The sequence below is a fragment of the Hyperoodon ampullatus genome (assembly GCF_949752795.1).
Source record: "Hyperoodon ampullatus genome assembly, chromosome: 8".
Classification (NCBI taxonomy): domain Eukaryota; kingdom Metazoa; phylum Chordata; class Mammalia; order Artiodactyla; family Ziphiidae; genus Hyperoodon; species Hyperoodon ampullatus.
Genome location: NC_136921.1, coordinates 44,684,329 through 44,707,995, shown reverse-complemented (window position 1 = coordinate 44,707,995; position 23,667 = coordinate 44,684,329). Strand labels below are relative to the sequence as shown.

Here is a 23,667-nt window from a genome sequence, read left to right as displayed (position 1 = left end):
AGTACTCAAGATTTTAAAACTTGGGATTAAAAGATATCTGTATTAATTAATGAATCATTTTTTAAACTTGTTTTTCAGTGCAGTTTCAGTAATACTGTTTGATTTTGGTAAATCAGCATTTATTATGATAGTAGGTCTTGATGAATAGATCAACTCAACTGTAGTCTGGTTCAGTGATTATTTTTAAATGGATATAGCTAAAATCCACTTGAATGTTCACATAAGGGTTAATTTTGTCTTCTTTTTTCCCCCTTTAGTAAAATAAAGCAGGGTCTGTTACCTAGCTTGGAAGATTTGCTATTCTATACAATCGCAGAAGGACAAGAGAAAATACCTGTTCATAAATTTATTACAGTAAGTTTTTATATTTTTCTATCTTCACTTTTTAAAAATCAGTAATACTGAATCAATAATATGGTAATATTGAAATGTAGTCTTAAAGATCATCTGACGTGTAGATTCTGACTGACACTGTTTCTCTTATTTTCAAATTTTCATCATGCTCATTTCAAGGTAATCAATGAAAGAAAATGAAAGAAACAATGAGAAACTTGTCCAGAAAGTGGGTGTTAGTGACACTAAAATGCCATGTACATATTCAGGTCTTGTGTAGAAGTTTTTATATACAGGAATTAAAAACTTGTAGTTGGAATAAGCATATACCTTATTTGCACTATATATTTACAAAGTCTTATTTTTTTAAAAACAGGCACTCAAATCTACAGGATTGCGAACGTCTGATCCCAGGTTGAAAGAGTGTATGGATATGTTAAGATTAACTCTTCAAACAACATCAGATGGTGTCATGCTAGACAAAGATCTTTTTAAAAAGTAAAAATTTCTGCCATACCTTTAATGGTCACTTGCTATGCTATATGGTGATTTTTCTTTTAAAACAAAATTGCATCTTTGAAGGCCAGTGCTTCCTGTGTAACTGAAAAAAAGGGGGGAGGGGACTTAAAACATAAATTGTTTGGAACAACTTGGTGCACATTAAAGTTCTATAATACATTGGCGCTAAGAATATACTTTGAAACTGTTCTGAGGAAACGTAGCCATGGATGTTTCCAATTTATAGTACCTGGAGACTGCATTCGGTTTGAATAGAGCACACTCTTTGTCCTGTCATGGTTTAAATTGATCTCTTAATTCATCTGCGTATCTTGCAGCCTTTCTCAGCGTGGTCTCTGTTCTTGCCTACAAGGTGTCCTAGATGACACCATAAAATGAGAAGGCTTCAGGCAGCCTATATTCATTGGTTTTATATGTCTCTGTTGTCTGCTTCTCTCCTCTCTTCAGACATATTACTACATAGGCTTTTGGCTATTTTTGTTTTTTTCATAATGTTTAAAAACTTAATGCTAACTTTTGACATGTATGCCTTGATTTGGTTGAATGAGAATATTTATTTTGACTTTCTTATATTTGCATATCTTTATTATTTATCTTCATTAATGTGTTCCTACTAGTCTGATTGCTTAATGATTTAATAGACAGCAAGTTTATCATGGATCCCAAGGAGGTAAATGGTATTTTACAACTAAAATTAAATGAAAACTAGTATAAAACTGTAAACACTACTGTAAGATATTGGCTTTTTCCAGACCATAGGCTTAGGTTGGAATAGATCCAAAGAATTCCAGCATCTACCTTGAAAGTTTATTTGTATGTATGCATTTTTATTTATTTTTTCTTTTATTGTCTTTTGGGGGCTAGATGATTTGTTCTAGATGTCTCCTGGGAATATCCTGGAATATTAAGTCATCTGAAGGTATAAGTATTTAACTGAGATCCTCCCAAGTATCTTGGCATACTGTGAAGCACTGCTGGCAATTTTAGGTCTCTGTCTTTTCACCACAAGGTTCTTGATTCTGTGAACTCAGCCGACGTTATTAAGTGTAGATTTCAGTTCCATGTTGGAATTGGTGTTAGGAATTTTGAATCTTCAGAGGCTGTTTCTTTATGAAGGGAAGGAAATCACTTCTAGTTAGCTGTGCCTTTGCAGTAAAGATTATTTTATTTTTAGTGTTCATGAACTATCTGTGCAAAGTATCTTGATTGTGGTGCCTTCTGGGGAGTTATTTTGGTATATCTGAGAATGAAGTTGTCAGGGAGTTGGTAGGTAGGTCTGTTGATAATGGGTATAAGGAATTGCTTTGGAATTCCTAAGTGAAAGCAGTATTTTATACCTTTTTAGTACTGGTCAAATTTCTTTTGTGCTTCATAAACATATTGCTCTGTTTAAATATGAAATTGAAAGTAATTTAAATACACTGAGTATGAAGCCAGGAAACAATCATAAAATTTTCTACCTATAAGTATATTAAAAAATAACAATTAGCATTATTTTAAACACTAATCCAATTTTTTTAAAAAATTGATGATTGTTATATAGGCAGTTCCCAACTTGACAAATGCTTAGTGGTATATGTGAACAAGCAGTGGAAAAGTTTACATCTATAGGCATATGATTTCTCTTTTCATCCCTAGAATGAGGTGATTCAAAACCTCTGACTATTAACCTTTAAAGGTCACCTGGAATGGTGATTGCTTCAGAGAAGTTTTTTCTCTGTTTTCAAAATGAGAAGTTTTCTAGTTAGTGTTGCCAGAAATAATCTCACCTCCATGCAGGTGGGTACAATAGAATTCATCTTCCCAAAGAAGTAAGTTATAAAGGAAAGTGGAAAGATTTGGTTGAAGTCAATGTGTTGATATTTTACCTAAAATACATTGTTGCTTAATATATTTAGCCTTTGAGGGTAATCTGAGAAACAACTAATATGTAGAATTTTTTCTGAATGGGAAGATGAGTTCTATGCATACTTTCTGGAGCATGGTCTATTTGAAAGTTGGAGACTGCCTGTACCTATCTAGATAATCAATTGTTTTTAATGCTAATAATCTCAATAGAAGTAGAAAATTTGTGTTGAAAAGGAATACCTTATTTATTCATGCATTTTTAGCCATATAAATATTAGAAGTATTTTTTTGTGTGATCATAATTTTTTTATCTTTTTTGTTTTGGAGGAAATGAGTGGTAGTCTTTGTATTTGCTTTTTCTTAAAAAATTCTTATCCACTATGTTATTTTACTAATGAAAAATTATATGTGAGATACTTTATAAAACATTGATGTGCATTACAGTTGCTAACCCTAAACATTTAAGTAAAGAAGGAAAGAAAAATTATTATTACCAGTTTACAGATGAGAAAACTGAACAAAGCATGAGAAAGATGTGACTGTTGAAAAGCATAAGCACTTCCTCCTCAGGTCGCTTTATATCCCTTCTGATTTTCTACTTAGATTCATGACATCTATATTAAAGTAACTCCCAAGAAAAACATTACAGTTTGTTCATCAGCGTGCAGCTAGACACTCTTTTGAATGGTATTGCCTTGGTTGGCCATAGTAATTCACCAGTGAAGGCTGTTAGCACAGCTTTATGAGCACCTTCTGATAGAGCAAAAACAAAAACAAAAAATCCCAGTTTCACTGACTGTACAATATTGTTAATGATAAAGCCTCCTTTTAAAAGTGCTGTTTAATTTTCAGTAGTTAAATAGTTAGTAAGGTTAATAATTTATGTTTGTTTGGCAGTCCTCATATTTTCTAATGTAATACTTCTTGAAAAAGGGGGCATGTAGATTTGATTTGATACAGATATAGTGATTTAAGGTCAGGAATTGTCCTAACTTCTTTCTGCTGAGAAATGTGTCTTTTGTTATATATTACTTGCAACTCACGTGCAAGTTGAATTGCTGTTTGGAGCATATTAAATATTAAGTCAATGGCAAAAAGTATTTATTAGATTAACATTGAAACTATGTCAAAATTTATCAAAGGTTATTGAAGTAAATATTTGTTATCTCTTGGATGTCAATTATTTCTATGTCTGTAGATTAATAATGGAAATTAGGACTGTAACTTTTTCATGATGTAACTGAAACACATCTTTATCACTGAAAATAACTTATTTTAAATCAGTGTTTAATTTTATGTTGACCAAGTGAGTATATATTCTGGATTTTTATTAATAGTTAAAGTGTGATAGCTGGCTTTTAATTCTAATTTGATGTTTAATTTAGAACAACTTGAATTAAGATACTGAGATATAAAAATTTATCATTTACCATGGATTGAAAAAGAAATACCGAGAGTGTCTACTTTTCCGACTCTCCATTTATAATTAGTGCATGTTATTTACTTGCAAGTTAAACACAGATTTTTCTTATCTGTAAAGTGGGGAAATCATCTTCTCATAGTGTTCATGTTTTGAGGGTTAAGCAGGATAAATAGTACTTGAAACTTAGTACTTTTTAGTCTGTTATGGGCTTAGTCTTAAGTTGGTATTATGGCTTGATGCTCAGGTCTGCAAATGTCTTCCTCTATCAATTAACTATTCTATTACTAAGTTTCTGAGACTCTCTTAAGATGAGTTTAGAGTATATGGCTGGCTGTTACCTATTTTTAAACTCTTTAAGGTTACGTTAATAAATTGATTTTCTAGCTTGAATCCTTTTTAAAACAAAGTAGAATATTGGTTCAAATCATTAGATCTCATGCTTTCCCATCCAGATGGTTTACCATATCTTTTAAATAATTTTTAACAGTGAAACAATTTTATTCTACAATGTATATACACATCTTACAGTGAATAGAATAATGTAATTTAACATTTTTGGTGATTCAAATAATATAAAATTATTATACTACTGTATATAGTTTTTAAAGTTATACATTATTTTTATCAGCATTTTAATAAGTATTTCATATAAGAGACAAATCTGACTAAATGAAGTTGGTGTTATTTCCCTTTTTTTTAGCTTAGAAATGCAAATTTTTCAAAATGTAATTTAGGAAAAATATATTAAAATACAAAATGTTTATTTTTTTGTGAAATACTAGTAATACGTAGAAATTAAAGGATATATGTCTGAGGTTATTTCATGGAAGAATAAACGGGATCTCAACTATATATTCAAGTCTGATTTTTGTTAACCAAATGTCATGCTGAATGCTTATCGACTCTGGTAGGCTGAAAAGCTTGTTTTTACATGGTGTTGGTACTTAATCCGGTGGAATGCTCTGCTGTTTTAATCTTTGACACAGTTTTTAGGCTAATTTATTTCTTTAACTTGTTCAGCAGCTTACAAGCAGCTACATGAAAGGCTGCTTGAAGGAAAGAAAATAACGTAGAAAGAGTATAATTTATAGAATTTAGTTTGTCGTTTAAAATGTTGAATTTCTTTATTGTTTGAATATTCTCCTGATTAATATTGTTATTATTAGCAAGTAATAATATTTGAAAGGTACCCAGTCTATTAATTTTTTTCTCATATTCCACAGATGTGTTCAAAGCAACATTGTTTTGTTGACACAAGCCTTTCGAAGAAAGTTTGTCATTCCTGACTTTATGTCTTTTACTTCACACATTGATGAGTTATATGAGAGTGCTAAAAAGCAGTCTGGAGGAAAGGTAACGTTTTTGATGTGAATATTTTCCTAAGCCTATCACTTAATAAATTCAACTAAACTTGAGGTAGAGAGTAAAATTGTGTAGTTTTGTGTTTTGCTAATTAAGAAATTTAAGTGGAGCCACTGGAGTAAGTGCTTTTAAAATATTTCAGATAGTTAGCTTAATTGTTATTTTGGCTAAAAAGAAATCTAAGCTTAAGAGTTCTTTTTGATTTTCAAATGATTGAGATGTCTTTTAAATTTTTAATTAATTAAAAAGTAGCTTACTGGGAATTTCTGCAGGTATGATATCCTTGAACATTAAGTAAAATGTTCCCAGTTTTTAAAATCCTCTACATAATATAAGCACTATTTTATTTATTCTCCATATTGAAAGTTTTTAGGTAATGAAACCCTATTAGCATGACCCTGATTAAAGAAATTTTGTTTCCCTTAAAAAAAAAAAATCAAGTCCTAGTTCCTCTTTTAGACTGTGCTTTTTTAGGAAGACAGAATGCATTGGAAAACATAGTAGGTGATGGAGACTGAGTTAAGTCACTTAGATTTCACTTGTAATCCTCAAGTCTGTTGTGCCCTTAGTTTTTATGAATATTGTTATAAAAGACTACAAAGCCACTGAGTACTATAAAATAACTGTTCATTGGTAGAAGCTAAATTGAGATCAGTTTTTTGGTAGAAGAAAATACTATTTGCCTATATTATATCTGTTAATTTCTTTCCATTGTTTTGGATAGGTTGCAGATTATATTCCTCAGTTAGCCAAGTTCAGTCCTGATTTGTGGGGTGTGTCCGTTTGTACAGTAGATGGACAGAGGTAAGTTTATTTCAGATCCATCAAAACCAACTCTAAGCCTTAAATTTTGCATAACACTGAACATGAGGTAGAGAGGAGCCTCTTCTGTAATAGTAATTAGCCCCCTGACCTGACAAAAATTCAAGAAGGTAAAGAAGTTTAGATTTTAGTTTAAGTTAGAAAACTCAACTGAAACAATACCTTATACTAAATTTTGTGAGGCATTTCATCTATCTTATTCACAGTTGTAGTCTTGTTACTTGAATGCTTACCGTTCAAGGAACTACAGTTACACATTTACTTAGGAAAAGTGGATTTGGCAGAACATGAAATTATTCACTAATGAACTGACCACTAATAAAATTAGTTCACCTTTCCTGGCTTAACATGGGTTACCTATCCTGTCATTATCTTTGTTCCTCTTGCTGCTTATATGATTAGCATGGTAGTTAAGGCAATATAATGTAATATAGTCTCTTACCCATCAGTCATTTTCAAAAGACACAGGATTTCATGAAGTCTATGAAGGTGATCTTTGTGATGTACTCACACTCCAGGCATAACCACTGACATTTGATGATCCAGCAGAATTATAAAAAGGATAACAATATGAGGGCACTTCAAAGAGAATGATTTGATTTAAAAAGTCAGTTAAAAGAAAAGTAAATTATGAGAGGCCTTGGAAAAATGGACAGAGTTCTGAAATATTTTTTTAAGCATGACCTTTTTTATTATGCTATGAGTCAGACATAAGATTTCTTATCATGTTGTAATTTGGTTTTATCAGTCAGAAAAATTATGCCAAAAAAAGAAAAATCAATATTTTTTTACTCATTGGAAGACTTTAGCTCAGAGGTATAATCTTTCTGGTTTTTTCTTTGCTTTTACTAAGGTAATTATTTTTTTTCATTAAAATATAACTTAAATAAAATGAGATATACAACTCCGAGGTGTATATAGCTTGATGAATTTATATCAGAGATACAATTTTATCCTAAATTTTGTTAAAACTACAAGTCATTTAGCCATATAATTTTAGATTTTATTTTTCAAGATAATGTCCCAGTTAAAGCTTTTCCACCCATTTATTAAAATTTGTATCTCTTAAGTGCCTTCATTGTAAGTGATCCTTTTATTTTTTACTACTTAATCTTCCTCAGATATTTACAGTTAAAAAAGGCATGTGGTTTGGCTCATTCATTCTTATAATAAGGAATCTGAGGCTCAGAGTTTGTATAAAACTGGCAGAGGTGAAACTAGCACCTGGGTCTCTTAAATTCCAGTCCATTGTTCTCTACATTATGACAGGCTTTTATCCTTATCTGGGCCTGTGAAATGTACTAAACACTTGTGTGTTGAATTAAATATCGGGTGCTATGAACAGACACAAATGCATGAGAAGACATGGCTTATCCTTACGGAGCAAATTCCAGTAGGCAGTGGTATTCCTATTTTTTGTATTTGGAGGAAATGGTTTATCATGTAGTGGAAATTTTTATATTTGGAAGAAATTATTATCACCTAATTATTGCACATGTGTTTTTTCTTCTTAAACATACTTTGTGTGTAGAGATGATTCTTTTAGTTCAGTTTTCTTATCTAGAGATAAGAAACTTGACTTTGGGCTAGAACATAGGTATTTTTAAAGCCAAAGGTAGTAAGACAGGCTTTTGTCAGGTTTCAGAATGATTGCCAAATTGAAGTTATGGCCTGACTTAGAAGTCATTCATAAATTTGACAGGAAAAATATTATATATATTTTATATATATATATACATATTTATTTATATTCCATCATATACTTAGAAGTAAGGTGTCTTTCTGATGTCTCCATTAAACCCCCTGTTTGCCCAGGGGTAGTCATTGTAGTGCCCAGGTTCACTGTGAATAAATTTCACTTGAATAAATGAGTGCCTGTAATGTGTTGGAACATTGTTTGGGGCACCTGGGATACTTCAGCAAATAAAACAAAGATCATTGCCCTTGTGAAGCTTACGTTATAATGGGGCCAGTCACAGTTTTTTCATTTTCAAACGTATTCTCTATTTCATTTGCATCTTAGTTTGTTCTGTTGTTTATCTACATGGTGATAATGATTGCCATTAGTGCCAGCTCTATCAGGTTTATAAAACTGGATGCTGTTTCTTTTAATGGGGCTGAAATTGTCCATAGATATGGTTCACAAGATGAGGCATTTATAGACAGGGTCTCAGAGAGTGGTATTGAATAAACTGGGCTCCATTTAAAAACTAACCACAGTTTAGCCATGATTAAAGCTATGAGTAAAAAAAAATTGTGACTAATTTCTAAAAGGGCTAGTTCATTTTGTATGATTGAATACAGATAGGAGTAAGGAGGGCCATACCCTCTTGCCCTCAGAGGCAATTTTTTACATTACTTATTATCTAATTTTGAACCAGTCTATTACCTGAGTACTTGTAAGCTTTTGCCTTTTTATTGCAGTATCCCTCTTAAAATAAACATACTTATATTTATTCTTCAGTATCCAAGTAAACTTGCTGTTGAATTTTGGGAAAACCATTATAAATTAGAATTAACATGTAAATAACAGCTCCAGTTATTGTTACATTTTTTCACAGTTGATCTTAATTATTTTTTAAATCTACTTTTAAATAGGCATTCTATTGGAGATACCAAAGTTCCATTTTGCCTTCAATCCTGTGTAAAACCTTTGAAATATGCCATTGCTGTTAATGATCTTGGAACAGAATATGTGCATCGATATGTTGGGAAAGAGCCAAGTGGATTAAGGTTCAACAAACTGTTCTTAAATGAAGATGGTAAGAATTATATAAAAGTTACTTGGAAGAAGAAATACCTCATTTTCCTGTGTAAATCTAACTAGTTTTTTTTCAAAGAAGAAGAAAATTAAAAGCATTGATACTTTTTCATTTGTCATGGAATTTCTGTGAAACCCATAGAGATAGTTAACCTACTTTAAAAAACAGATTTTTTAGGCATCTCATACCACTGGAAAGTGGGCCAGAGAAAAGACAGAGGCAGGAAGTAAGATTTTCACTTTATAACCACCTATAGGGGAATATCTTATAAAGTCTCACAGGGTCTGGAATTTGCTTTAAGATAATTCAGTGGAGTGTAGCTGGGAGTGATGCATGTGATTATTACTGTATGTTGGTAATCATTGAAGCTAAATGATGGGTACATGCATGCTTATATTCTTTTCTTTCTACTTTTGTATATCGTGTATATTTGAAAACTTCCATAATAAAAAGCTTTAATGGTGGCCCTGGTTGAGGTGGTGTTTTGTTTTTTCTCCTTCATAACATTTAGTATTTGAAGGAAATATCTTGTGTTAAATAGTTGGATAACTAACAAGTCTTATTGCTTTACAGGAATCCAAAAGAAAAGGGGAGGACAAAGGTAGTTAGTACTTTTGATCTGATAGAGGTTTTAAATCTAAACACCAACCTATAGATTGGTTTCTGTTGTTTAATCTTTCAGGCATATGCTAGGTTCCTCATTGTGTGACAAGTTAAAATAGAATTGAAGAAAACAAGAGTGAAGGAATTCAGTGATTACAGTAATGGTTGTGAGAAATATACTTTTGTATTTTTTCTTTCTGCTGGATGAAAAATAAAAAATATGCCTTATACTCAGTATTGTTTTATGAGTTTTTAAAATGAAGTTACAGGACTGATACTTTCTTATGCTTCTCTATTTGTTTTGAGGGCAGTTGCATTTTCTTACTTATTTTACCATAATCTTTCTATCCTGATGCTACATTTGATTTTATGGAGATTACTGTAAACTAGCAACTTCAATAAGGACATCATATGTAGAAGTACCTTATTTATTAAACTCACTGACATCTAGATTTAATATGGAAAGAATATTTTTGTTCTCACAAGATTAAACATTTTATAAGAAAAATTACTATTTTCCCAAAAATACAAACTTGAATAAACTAGGTGGTTCTGGTGAATTGACTGGTAAGAAATAAAATAGGCTTGGGGTAAATGACTTTAACATTGTAAGTAATACATTTTTTTGCCATGTACGTTTTATTGACACTAAGTCTATAAGAAAAAAAATCACAATAAGAACTCAGGAATTTAGCACTGTTTTGTAATAACTGAATATAAAGTTTAACAAGAGGTTTTGCCTTGATATTCTTTGACTTTTTCCAAGCCTGAGCCAATACCAGGAATCTGGGAAATAATGGGAAAATGAAGGCGTCACTATACCATACCACTCCTTCTTGAGTTCTGCATAGGTTCTGTGCTCTAGAGTCTTGGATTTAGATTAGCCCCAGCAAGAAAAGAGTTTGTGGGTCTTTTTTTTTTTTTTTTTTGCATTACGTGGGCCTCTCACTGCTGTGGCCTCTCCCGTTGCGGAGCACAGGCTCCGGACGCGCAGGCTCAGCGGCCATGGCTCACGGGCCCAGCCGCTCCGCGGCACATGGGATCTTCCCAGACCGGGGCACGAACCCGTGTCCCCTGCATCGGCAGGCGGACTCTCAACCACTGCACCACCAGGGAAGCCCTGTGGGTCTTTTTTATATTGAAAATTTCAAGGGTAATTTGTGGTGAAACTACACTCTGTGTATGTATGTGCATCTGTGTCTACCTAGCATTATAAAATTAAAAGAAATAAATGTATTAATATTGTCCTAACTTTATAAGATTGTGATGATAAATTAACATTAATCTGAATATAATGAATAGATAAAGAAATTGTAGTAGTTACTCTTTTAATATCAGCCTCAGTCATGAACCACATCTTTGTAAGGTTCATATACTTAGTTTGAAAAGCTTTTTCTGGTATAATATGGAAGCATTTTTTGCTTGTTTTATTCCCTTAGAGAGAATAAATATTTGTTAAAATTAATCAATTTTTTGCATTCTAGTTAAAAACATGCCCCAAAATTTCATATGTCCATTTTGTCATACTAAGCTAATATATGTCATTACTTCAGATAGTAGCCTTTATTAATTAGCTTATGTTATTTCTGTTGTCATAATTCTTTTTAAATTAAAAATTCTAAACTGAACCTTTCAGTTCTTTCCTTCTGACTGTGGCAGAGCAGAGTGGAAAAGGAGATTTCCACTTTTAGACTGAGGTTTTATAATGCAGTAAAGCTGGTGTTTTAATATCTCTGGTGTATTTCCAAGTGTTCAGATGTCTGGCTTTTGAGCCAAAGTCAGAGTGAGCAGTGCTTACATCTGAAAATTGCTCTGTCATGCTATGAAATGCTTTAGTGTTCTCGGAAGATCTTAAATGTAGCTTATGTAGTATTTGCTGAATATTTATGATTTAGAAAATAGTAAATGCCCACGTTTATGTGGTACCATTTGGAATACACACATTAGCTACCTCCTAGGGCCCTAGAATCTAAACCTGATAACGTCCAAAAAAAAAAAAAATGAAAGGACAGATGCATGAATATACACAAATACGAGTATAAACTAATTTAGCACAGCCTGATTTCCAAATTTTTTTTTTTGTAGTACGCAGGCCTCTCACTGTTGTGGCCTCTCCAGTTGCGGAGCACAGGCTCCGGACGCACAGGCTCAGCGGCCATGGCTCACGGGCCCAGCCGCTCCGTGGCATGTGGGGTCCTCGCGGACTGGGGCACGAACCCGTGTCCCCTGCATCGGCAGGCAGACTCTCAACCACTGCGCCACCAGGGAAGCCCCTGATTTCCATATTTTGATTTCTGTGTCTGCATTTGGTTTTTCTTTTACATAGATAATACTGGAAATTTTTTGTTTCTTGGCTTCCCTTTTGTTGCGTAGTATTTTTCTGTGACAACTATTACTGTCATTTTGTGTGATCTCAAAGAAAGCAGACTTCCCTTAGCATAATTTGAAATAGGTGAAATCCTGACTGTACTATTTAGATAGTATACCTGTACTGTTTTATTTTAACTTTTGGAACTTGTCATTATCATGGGTAACCCAAAATGTACACTATTTAAAGCATAGCTAGCTACTAAATCATATTGTTGATCTTATATTGAGGAAAATGGTGTACTGTTAAGTTACCCAATTTTTTGTCATTATTGATTTTTTTAATTAAACATTTTTAACAGTTTTATTGAAATATAATTTACCTACTACATAATTTACTCATTCAAAATGTACAATTTAATGGCTTTTAGTATATTCATAGAGTTGTACAACCAGGATCACAGTCAATTTGGGGACACTTTTTTTTTTTTTCTTCCTTTTTTTTTTTTTTTTTTTCGGTATGCGGGCCTCTCACTGTTGTGGCCTCTCCCGTTGCGGAGTACAGGCTCTGGACGTGCAGGCTCAGCGGCCATGGCTCACGGGCCCAGCCGCTCCACGGCACGTGGGATCTTCCCAGACCGGGGCACGAACCCGTGTCCCCTGCATTGGCAGGCAGACTCTCACCCACTGAGCCACCAGGGAAGCCCTGGGGACAATTTTATCACTCCCAAAAGATACCCTAGGTATTAGGGATATTAGTAGTCAATACCTATTTCTATTCTACCCATGGAAACTAGTAATCTACTTTCCGTCTCTATGGATTTGCCTGTTCTGGACATTTCATATAAACAGAATCATTATATTTGGTCTTTATATAAACGGAGTCATTATATTTGGTCTTTATGACTGGCATGTTTTACTAAGCATAATGTTTTCAAGGTGCTTTCATGTTGTGGCTTATGTCAATACTTCATTTTTTTATTGCTGGATAATATTCCATTGTTTGGATAATAGTACCACATTTTGTTTACCCATTCACCATTTGGCAGGATGTTTGGGTTGTGGGTTATTTTTCACTTTTTGACAATTATCAGTAATACTGCTGAGAACATTTGTGTACAAGTTTTTGCGTACACGTGTTTTTATTTCTCTTCGTTATATATCTGAGAGTGGAATTGCTGGGTCATATAGTAACTCTTCAACAGTTGAAGAATTTCCTTGTTTAGCTGTAGACTCATCTCACGGAAGGTAACTTGCTTAAAATTCAAGGAGACTAATAATGTAGCAATAACTTATGAATTCTGCTAGATGTGTCAAGTTAGATAAGAACTTGTTCCCAAAGAAGTAAATTACTACCACAAACAGATTAGGAATTATGCTTTCAAGTAAATGTTTTCAGAGCCCTAAGAGTTTTGTGTTTGGCGTTTGTGCTGTGCTATGAGTGACAGTATAATCAGCTGAGATTTGAAATTCTATTTGTTGTAAGAATTAGGAGAAGAGGTAGGATTTTGGATGAACTTAAATTTTAAGTAATTTTGTAATTATACAAGAAATACATCCTTATTGTCAGGAAATATAGAAGGCATGCTGAATACAACTTAAATACCCTGTAATCTTTTTATCCTATGTGTATCACCTGTTTTCATTTTCTGCATATATATATATGTATATACATAAACATAAAATACTTTAAAAAAGGAAAATTGGGTCCACACTAGGTATGCTTTTTCCAAGGTGATTTTTAATAATATTTGATTGCTTAGTGCTGTGCCAAAGCATTTCATGTTTTTTAATTCATTGAAGTATTATGACTTGCTGAGGTATTGGTGCTATTATTACTCCCAGTTTACAGATGGGAAAATTGAGGCACAGTGAAGTTCAGTTACTTGCCCAGGCTCAAATGGCAGAGTTAGGAAATTTGAATGTGCCCTTACAGCACTATTCACTGTCTTTCTGTACCTGAATCTTTGTTTGCCTGTATAATTATAGCAGCTTCTTAGAAGTGTATTACTGGTTTGATGTGTAACTGACTTTAATGCACTCCTCCACTCTCCACCCCCGACCCCCAAAAAGAACTTTAACAATGGCTTACGTAAAGAAAATAGATGTATGTTCATGGGAAGTACCTGTGCATCACAGAAAATTATATCAGCTACTTAAAGTAATGCTATTGCTTTTATATTTTCAGATAAACCACACAATCCTATGGTAAATGCTGGAGCAATTGTTGTGACTTCATTAATAAAGGTAAAATGTTGACATTTCCTTTTAATCCAGTAAAATTTTTAAATACTAAGGCATAAAGAGGAATCTTATTTATGTAGAAATGTGAAAATTTTTCTTTTGGTGTTAAATTAATGGTATGGCATAAGGTTAGGATTTTTATTTATTTCAAAATAAATCATGTAATTTCAAGGACAAAATTAAAAACAGATGACATTATAAATTCCAACAGTTACTCTTGACCTGAAGATCTGGCAAAAATTCAAAAAGAAGTCTCTTCTGAACAGTAGTCACAGAAGTTTTTCTTCTTAAAGTTTTAATATTTTTTTCTTTCTCTTCTTTTTGGCTCTTCTAGAATGAACAGATGTAAACAGAAGTAACAGCATGTTACTGTTTGATGTTTGTCATCAGCATATGTAGGGACAAATGTTCTGGTACTTTGTGTTAAAACAAAGTATATTTACTCTTGACTGTTCTCAAGTCCTTTATACTTTCATGAGCTGTAACCACAATTTTCATTTGAACTTGTTTCATTTGTTTTACTTGAATCATGTAATAACTAAGACTTATTCCAGTTATTAAGTTATATTATTTTCCTACTTTTTGGTTTACATGGTATGTTTTGTTTCTTTTGTTAAGTGTCTAGTTTGCCTTAATAATTGGAAACACTAATGTATTGAAATAAGTTTTTGAAAATGGTTCTATTCTGTGATACTGCTTAGATTTTAATTTCTAATTATAAGTTTCATTGGTATTCAATTATACTTCATTTGTGTTTGGAACATTTATATACTTTCTTCAGTAAGTCTGTGTACATCTATTCCATGCTTGAAAAAAACATAGCTATGTGCCTTTGTAGATGCATTTCTGAAGATGGGATACCCTGGTTACACAAGGAATGTTTGAATATAAATTATACCCTTGGCCCAGTTAATAAAAATTAGTCTAATTTGTATGCTAGAAATCCTCTCTTAACTTTAATGAATTTTTTTCTTCATTCATGAGAAAAGCCTTTACAATAGAAGAGTACTATCTTAAGAATATGTATGTTGTTATTTTAGAGCAAATGCTTCATAAGCACTGGCCCACTTAATCCTTGTAACTCTAGTGATGGAGATATTATAGACAAGTATTATTTTTTAATGTAACTAATTTTAGGCTATGAAAATTTTCAGTTTGCCCACTATAATCTAGTTGTCACTGTTTTACATAAGAGAAAAGTTGTCAGTTTGAGGTGAAAGAAACTACTGTTTATTATAGAAAATAATAATATGAATATGTACTAGGCACAGTCATGCCACAACTTACAGTATAATGTGGGGTATACACCAGTAAATGGGCCCTTACAATGAAATTCAGTAAATACTGTGATGAGAGAAAAGTCTCATTAATAATTGTTCAGATTTGAACAAGTAAGTTAGAGGTAAAGAAAGTTATGATAATAAAATATGTGTATTCGTGCTTGATGAGAAAACCACTAGAATGGTTCTGAACCTTTTTTGGGTCTTCCCAGAAAAAATGTTCACATACCATGATTTTATATAAACTGTAGGGAATTCACAGACCCATGGATCTCAGTTTAAGAACTCGTACACTGGAAAAAGATTAACATAGCACACCAATAGTATTTTCAAGAAAGGGCATATGTAAATGATTAACAGAAGTCTTGCTTAACTGCATGCAGTTAAACATCTTGTGTTTAATGATTCATGGGCTTAATATACTACACTGAAATGCTGCATGTGGGAAATGCATGTCTGGTCATTTCACATCATGATATGATGTTTAGTCACAAGCCATAAACTATACAATGAGCAACATTAATATGAGTACTCAGAAACAGTTAAAAAAACACACATACACAGCATAAGTGTGGTTGCATCCAACTGTGCAAACATTTAACTAAGTCATCTTGTATTTACAAATTTGATCAGTGTTTTTAAATTTAGAAAAATTGTAAATTTACTGACAGTTGGAAATGAGGCTTTGGGATATGGTTCATATTTAAGGTCAGTTTCTTTGACCTTTTTTGTTTTATTTTTAGAAGTTGTTTCACAAATTATGGGAGTTTTTTTGGTTTGGGTTTTTTTTTTTTTTTTTTAATGAAGTTCATCTAAATCTTGAAGGGATAAGCTTGACATACCTCTGTGTAAAACTGACTGTCCCAGAATGTAATACTTTTCTTGGACTTTCTAAAAAAGAATTCAAAACTTTTATAAATACCTATCTGTGATCTCTGCAGATTATATGATCACATAATATTGATGAATTGGTAGTTGAAATTGAAGTAATAAAACCATGGCTGAAGGAGTTTTCAAGTTCAGCCTTCTTACTCTGTAAATAGATAGGATGAGGAAACAGACTGGATAGGTTCTAACAGCAGTAGAGTTGGTCTTGAGCTAAGTCTCCCAATTTTCTGTTTGCTATTCATTCAAATTCACTCTACCATTTTTAATGTAGATGTTTGCTATTTCTCTTGATGACATTTTGTCTTTACCTAGCATAGTTATATTGTCCAAAAGGCAATATAAATTGTCCTAATTTAACTTTTACAGAAGATACCAGTTATTGGATTAAAAGTCAATCTAATATTCAGTGAGTGTATACAGTCATTCTTTGGACATTAGTCAGTGCTTGCTATCCATAAGGAACTAGGCTTCTTCTCAAGGAGCTTGCGCTTTGAGTACCCAAAGTGTGGCCATTTTACCATGGCTATTAGATGTGAATTCTGTTTTTTAGCTTTTAGCTGATGACCTTAAGGCTATTTTTTTCTTTCAAAATTCAGAACTTTATTATGATGCTATTAAAACATTCCCCTCATGTTATTCCCCCTCCCCCACACACACAAATTACTAGAATCTTTAGTAAGACTCTTTATTTCATAATTTTGTAGTATTGATATTTTTCCTTTGTAGGATTGGTGGTGGTCCTCAGGAAAATGGGGGAAGAGGCAGAGCAAATGTTCAAAAGGATTAGCAGATTATGTAAAAAAGGAGAATTTGGACAGAAGGAACCTGTTGCATAACTTCTTAACTACTAAACTTGTAGGAAAACTCCAGTATTTAAAATTTTAAACACTATATAGGTAAATACCTTCATAAAAACAAATGTCATTTTTGTACTTAAAAAACCATGAAGGTACTATACTTCCTCTCTCTTTCTCTGTGGTAGCTGCTAAACTTAAAGGAATACTTTTTGCTGCAGTTGATTTTATTTGATGATGATAATGTGGTTGCTTGATTTAAAGGAAAGAGTAAAAATAAATTTGAAAGCACAGTTACTCTGGACGAAATAGCAGCATCCTTACCTAATTTTTTAATCTCACCTAGTTTCAGTTTAAAAGTTAAGATCTTCTAATAACTTGAGGGCTGGAGTGGAAAAATGAGGACAACATATTATAATTGTCACACTTCTCTTTTTAATTTTAAGATAAAGAGTAAGTCACATTGTCTTCTATGTTTGTGTCTATTCTGATGGTAGTTTCTGGTTTTTGTCATTTGAAGGACTTGATTTTTTTTTTTAATCAGAAGTATTTTTGAATTTAAAATATTGGAGGTTTTTTCCTATCTTTTTCAAAAAAATAATTTAATCATGCTCCTTTAAAAAATCAAGACAAATTTAGTTAATATGTGTGTAATGTTCAGTTTGGTTATGTTAGCAATCACCTGTTACACATGCTTATAAGCCACATTTTTAAGGCAGTTTGTGGCTCTGGGGAGCAATGAATGATGCCTTGAACTTGGTAACATTCATAAGAAAGGATTATATTGGCTTATTTACTTCATGATTATATCAGTTCTTCATGATTATATCAGTTGATGTGCTTGAGGGTTTTTTTTCTCAAATAAAAGGCGGGTAATTTGTCAACAGAATTCCCTTTTTTGTTACTTTATTTTTAGGGCTAATCTATGAAAATACTAGATTTAGAACATTTTTCACCTGTAATATTTATATTAATTCTCACGTATTATTTAGCTTTAAAGCATTTTCTTTGGAGAGATTAAACCAAGTGTTTTGTAAAATCATTTTTAGTTACCTCTTTTTGCCTCTTCGATACCTTTTTCCTCTATGATTTCTAATTTTCAATTTGCTTCTACACCTCCATACTTTATGAATGGAATCAAGTGATTTACTTACAAAATAACTGTGATTAATGCATTGACTTTAAATTAGTCATATTAATATTAAATTTATTGGCACATGTCCCTGTTAATAGTGATATTTTCACCTGTGTTGTGATGTATAATACATGATTCAGTTCATGAGTATATTGTATAAACAGGTTATAAAACTACTCCAGTATACTTATTAATTCTTTTAATAGCCAGTGTTAAAACTCAGTGCTTCTTTATCAAATTTTCATTCATAAAAGTTTTCCTCAAAGTTATGTAAATTCTTTAACTTGATAGATATGCTTATAGAAAAATAAATTTGTATAATTTTCTAATCTCAAGGTCTGATTACTAACCTTTTCAAACAAACCACATGGTTTGCTTTTTAAAAGTCATGTGGTAAATGGGTTAGAAATTTTGGTAACTGTATTTTGTCCAGTTTATCTTTAAGTTTTCCTACCATACTTAATATAAATTACTGTAATTTTAAGATTAAAATAATGTGATATCTAATAATACTTGTGCAGTGACTTAAAACTGAAATAAACATATCCCTGGGCATGGGAATATTTTTCCAAGAGATAAAGAGGCATTGATAGTTTTAAGACTATCAGTTTCTAAATCTGTTTGCATATGTGCCTTTCTTAAAATTAACCTGCCTTTGGTTTAGGTTTCCTCCCATTTTCCAAAACGTATATGCTTCTCATGTCCTAAATTTTACTGTGGTGCACTGCTTCAGGTTGTAAAAACGTCTTGGGCACCATCAAAAGAGAACATTTTGAAATATTGTGGTCATGGTATTGAGGATGTGAATCACTGTAATCACTGTAGTGACTGGGAACAAATCTTATATACCAGGTTGTTTCCAGATTTTTGGTTTCAACAAAATGGAAAGAGGGGCTGATCAAGTTGTTAGTTAATGAGAGCATTAAGTGTAGTTTTTGAGGGTATATTTTGCTGTGTGACCTTTGTATGTAGTGAGATAAATGTGTAAAGGATTGTGTACATTGCCATAACAAAGTCTTTCCTATTTCCATCTACTCATCTATTGTCAGCAGGATTTCTCAACTTGTACATCTGTAAAAATTTAGAATAGTAAGAGAATTTAAACTTCTATTCTAGCAATAGAAAATATCCACTGATACATGAACTAATTAAAAATCATTTACTATTTCAAAAAAGAAGAAAATATTCTAAAGGAACAGTTTTGTAATTACTGTGCAAAATTATTAGCAAACATTTTTCCTTTAATTTTGTATGAAAAATTTCAAACATTCACAAAATAAACCGAAAAGTATAACCATCCCCCATCTACCTATTCCTGGCTTCAGTTTTCATAACATCTGTTCCTTCACCCCTCTGTACCACACTACTGGAGAAATGATGATTTTTTTTTTTAACAGTTTGTGTTTTTGCTTTGGCAGGGCGGTGCAGGGGCTGGGGGCATTTACTCTAGGTTATTTGGTATGTGTATGTGTGTTTTTTTCTAACATCTTTGCACATAAACTTTATACTGTAAATTTTTCAAAACTAAAATGATGTGACATCTGATAATGATTACTAAATCCCACATATCCCTGGGGTACATGAAATCTTTCGAAGAGATTACAGGGGGGAATATATTTTATTGACTTCAATTAAATGCTCTTTCTAGGTAGATAATAAGAAGAAACATTAAGCAAGTACTTTTACCTTTAAATTGGGAAGTTTTGAGTAGAGACTTTCTTGAGTCAACACAATCATTCAAATATTTTATTTTGCCTATTTACATAATCTGCCAGCACATTTCAAGTAGCTTACCCAAAATGTTATATGATAGACATTGATAGATGCCAGTTGTTTCTTTAAAATAGCATAGAAGTAAAACCTAATTGTACTTTAATTTAGTATGCTGCAAAGTAGACCAAGAATGTGACCATAGTCAAGAGTTGAGACGGTTTTTGGTTTTTTAAAAATTAAACATGACAGCTAAACAAAGAACATTTGTATTAGTTTTATAGGGTACAGTTTAGGTCAGAGAATGAAAGTTCAAGTATAACTTGTTTATTTTACATTGATTAATTGTATAACCAGTAATTATCCATGTGACATCCCAATGCAAATGCTGACATCCTTTTCCAAAAGAGTTGTTTTTTTGTGCTTTTTCAAAGGTTAAAAAGGTTTTTGTGGTTTAAATGTTGTTACATATTTTACAGCATTAGGATCTATGGAATATTTTGACAACTGCAACAGTTCAATGAAGTTGGTAATTTCTTCTTTTAATTATTTTTCATTGAACAGCTTTGGAGTTACATTTCTACATTTTGATTTCTGGTGTATTATAAAGAAAGAAAACTTAAAAATATGTCAAAGGACGCTTTAGAGAAAATACATAGATAGTGATTACTATATGGTTGTAGCTAAATTATTCTTAACTTGTTTAAACTTTGTTAATGCCTGATTTTGATGAAATAGTGTGTTCTTTCCAGCTACTGATTGTGTATATGATTGCACATTCTTTCTCAAATAAGTTGATTTGTAGGGTTTCACAGATTATCAGCCACATCCTAATCCACTTGTAAAGTGGATAATGAACCTGGCTTTATTCAATTAAATAATACTCTGGTACAAGTTCCCCCCCCACCAAATAAAATTTTAAAGTGTATTGTTTTGGGTTTTTTGAGGGTAAAGTTAAAAATTTTCGTTTTTACATTTTTAGTTGTCAAATTACTTCATTTTAAACTTGTTTTAAAAATTAGAGATGTATTGTTTCTTTTGGGTGCATATCACCAATTAATACGTTTGATTTCAGATCTACAACTTACTGCTTTGTAAACTTCGCCGAGGTAAAATGAAACCATTTGGCTACTTGAACTGATCTACATTACATAGGTTTTTCCTGTTGACATTTGCAGTAGCTAACATGTCAGAAATAGAAGTGATGAAACAATACATCTTCCATACTCTGAATCGGCATAATGCTAAATACAAATGTAGCTGATTTTTTTAGACTATGAAATATAATTTTTTTAGTTCAAGTATTGTTGTAACAAGTGAGATATTAAAGGTAGAGCTTTCTCTACATTAGTAAAATGTATCCAGAATGTTTACATATACTAGAATTGTAAAAGATAGCTTTGCAACATAACTCATTTTCTAACTCTAATACTGGTTTAAGTTTATTTTAGAAATATAAGTAGATTGTTCTTAATTGAAAACCATAATTTATATATACCTAATTCTTTGCTAAGGGTAAAACTTTATTTTAAGTTTTTTTAAAATGTGAAATTAAATAAATAACATACATTCTAGCAGATTATGTGGTGTTATGAAGGATAAGGGGGTTTGAGGAGCTTATATTTAAACTTCTGTAACTTTGGGTTGGGAAAAGTTATACTTAAAATAAAGCATTCCCTTTGTAATTCAGATCCATTCTCAACATATGGGTGTTAATGTAAGAACATATAAAAAAAAGCTTATGTAAATATTAAATTACCTTAGAAGTATTTCCTAGATTTAAAAGTACTAATGTGCAGTATATTAATTATAATGATAGCAGTTTGGAATTTTGATATTATATTCACTTAAAGCTTAACTGGGGTGGGGCCCTATATTAACATATTTATGTCTCATTTCTTTGCAGCAAGGAGTGAATAATGCTGAAAAATTTGACTATGTAAGTACAATATAGAATTCAGTTTTCATGCTACATTTTTTATGTTTGTTTTTTTTGATTACTAAAAATACTTTCTAATTTTGGTTTATAGGTAATGCAGTTTTTGAATAAGATGGCTGGTAATGAGTACGTTGGATTCAGTAATGCAACGTGAGTCTGATTTATGATTTAGGTTTTTATGATAGGTCAGATCTCTTGAAATTAATTTTAAAAATCTAGATTATAGAATTTTATTTTAAATACTGTTTTGTGACTCCATGTATGTATACTTCAGTGAATAAATAATTAGAATTTGGTCATTAGAGAGAAATGTATGATTTCTAAATTACCTGAGGGAGGACACTTAAAATGCTTTAACTAGTTTTGATAAACTTCTTGTTGGAAATCATAGAATTAGAAGAGACCCTAAGTTTACCTTAAGTGACTGGCATTTTTTCAATTTTCTCTTTGCCTATAATACTGTCTTACCTCTGATAATCTCTCTGTGCCTGGCTAACTTGATTTTTACCCTGACTTTTTATTTTGAAATTTGCAAATCTACAGAAAAGTTGAAAGACAAAATATGAAAATCTGGATATCTTTCACTTATATTTTCTGATTAATATTTTGTCTCATTTGCTTTTTCTCAACCTTTCTCTCTTTAGATGGACAGTTTAAAACAAGTGTGTATCTCTACATACATATACATGTACATATGTGTAAATATACATGTATGTGGGGTTTTTTTTTCCCCAGAACTGTTTGAAGTTAAGTTGTAGACCTCATGCTACTTCACCCTTAAATTACTCAGCATGTGTATGCTAAGAATAAGGACATTCTCCTTTATAATCACAATGCCAGCAACACATTTATTAAGAACATTAACATTAATTTTAAAATATATTAATCAATATATAAATGTCCTCAACTGTCCTATAAATGCCTTTTATGGCCTTTATTTTTTTCAGGAACAAATCAGTGTCATGCATAACGTTTGTTATGTCTTTTTTGTCTTTTTAAAATAGAACAGTCCCCCTACCCTAGATAGACCCTTTTTAAAATTTTACTAACTGGCTTTTTTCGAAGAGTACCAACCATTTGTCTTATAGAACAGGAATTAACTTTTTCTGTGAAGGACCAGATAGTAAATATTTTGTACTTGGAGGCCATATGTTCTCCGTGGCAACTATTCAATTCCACTGTTTCAGTAGGAAAGCAAGCAATAAACACTATGAGGCTGTGTTCCAAAAAACTTTATTTATAAAAGCATGGGCCACATCTGGCCCATGGGCTGTAGTAGACATTCCTTATTTTGAGTAGCTCTGATTGTTTCCTTGTGATTAGATAAAGCTTAAGCAGTTTTGGCATGAAAACTAAACTAGGTGATGCTTTGTATTTCACGTTGTCTGCCTTACCAGCTTTTATTGGTCAGCTTAAGGATCTTTTCCAGGAAGTTTTTTATGAATCTCATCTCACCTTCCTTCTGTGCTCTCATATTACCATATTTTATTGAACTTATTCTATGATTCTGTCTCTTTTTGCCTCGTCATCACCATTAGACTCTGACTTCCTTAAGACCTGGATAGAGTATCTTCCAATTCATTTCTGTATTCCTGTTATCTAGTGGATAGTAAGTACTGAACACAATGTTTGATGAACAGAACTATGTGGTAGGCACTGTGATCACTGCTGAATTGTTAGTACTTTATCTATACTATA

General features: G+C 32.0%; 1 protein-coding gene across 2 annotated transcripts in view; it reads left to right on the top strand.

Moving 5' to 3' along the window:
• Nucleotides 1-23,667, top strand: part of GLS (glutaminase) — a gene marked incomplete at both ends in the record, with an annotated part of 78,729 nt that overhangs the window by 14,364 nt on the left and 40,698 nt on the right. For both annotated transcript variants that reach the window (XM_079710531.1, XM_079710532.1), the window contains 8 exons: nt 258-354; nt 710-831; nt 5,347-5,476; nt 6,210-6,289; nt 8,906-9,069; nt 14,168-14,226; nt 21,937-21,969; nt 22,061-22,119. In XM_079710531.1, the coding sequence (XP_079566657.1) occupies nt 258-354; nt 710-831; nt 5,347-5,476; nt 6,210-6,289; nt 8,906-9,069; nt 14,168-14,226; nt 21,937-21,969; nt 22,061-22,119 (744 nt within the window). The remainder of the gene's footprint in view (nt 1-257; nt 355-709; nt 832-5,346; nt 5,477-6,209; nt 6,290-8,905; nt 9,070-14,167; nt 14,227-21,936; nt 21,970-22,060; nt 22,120-23,667) is intronic.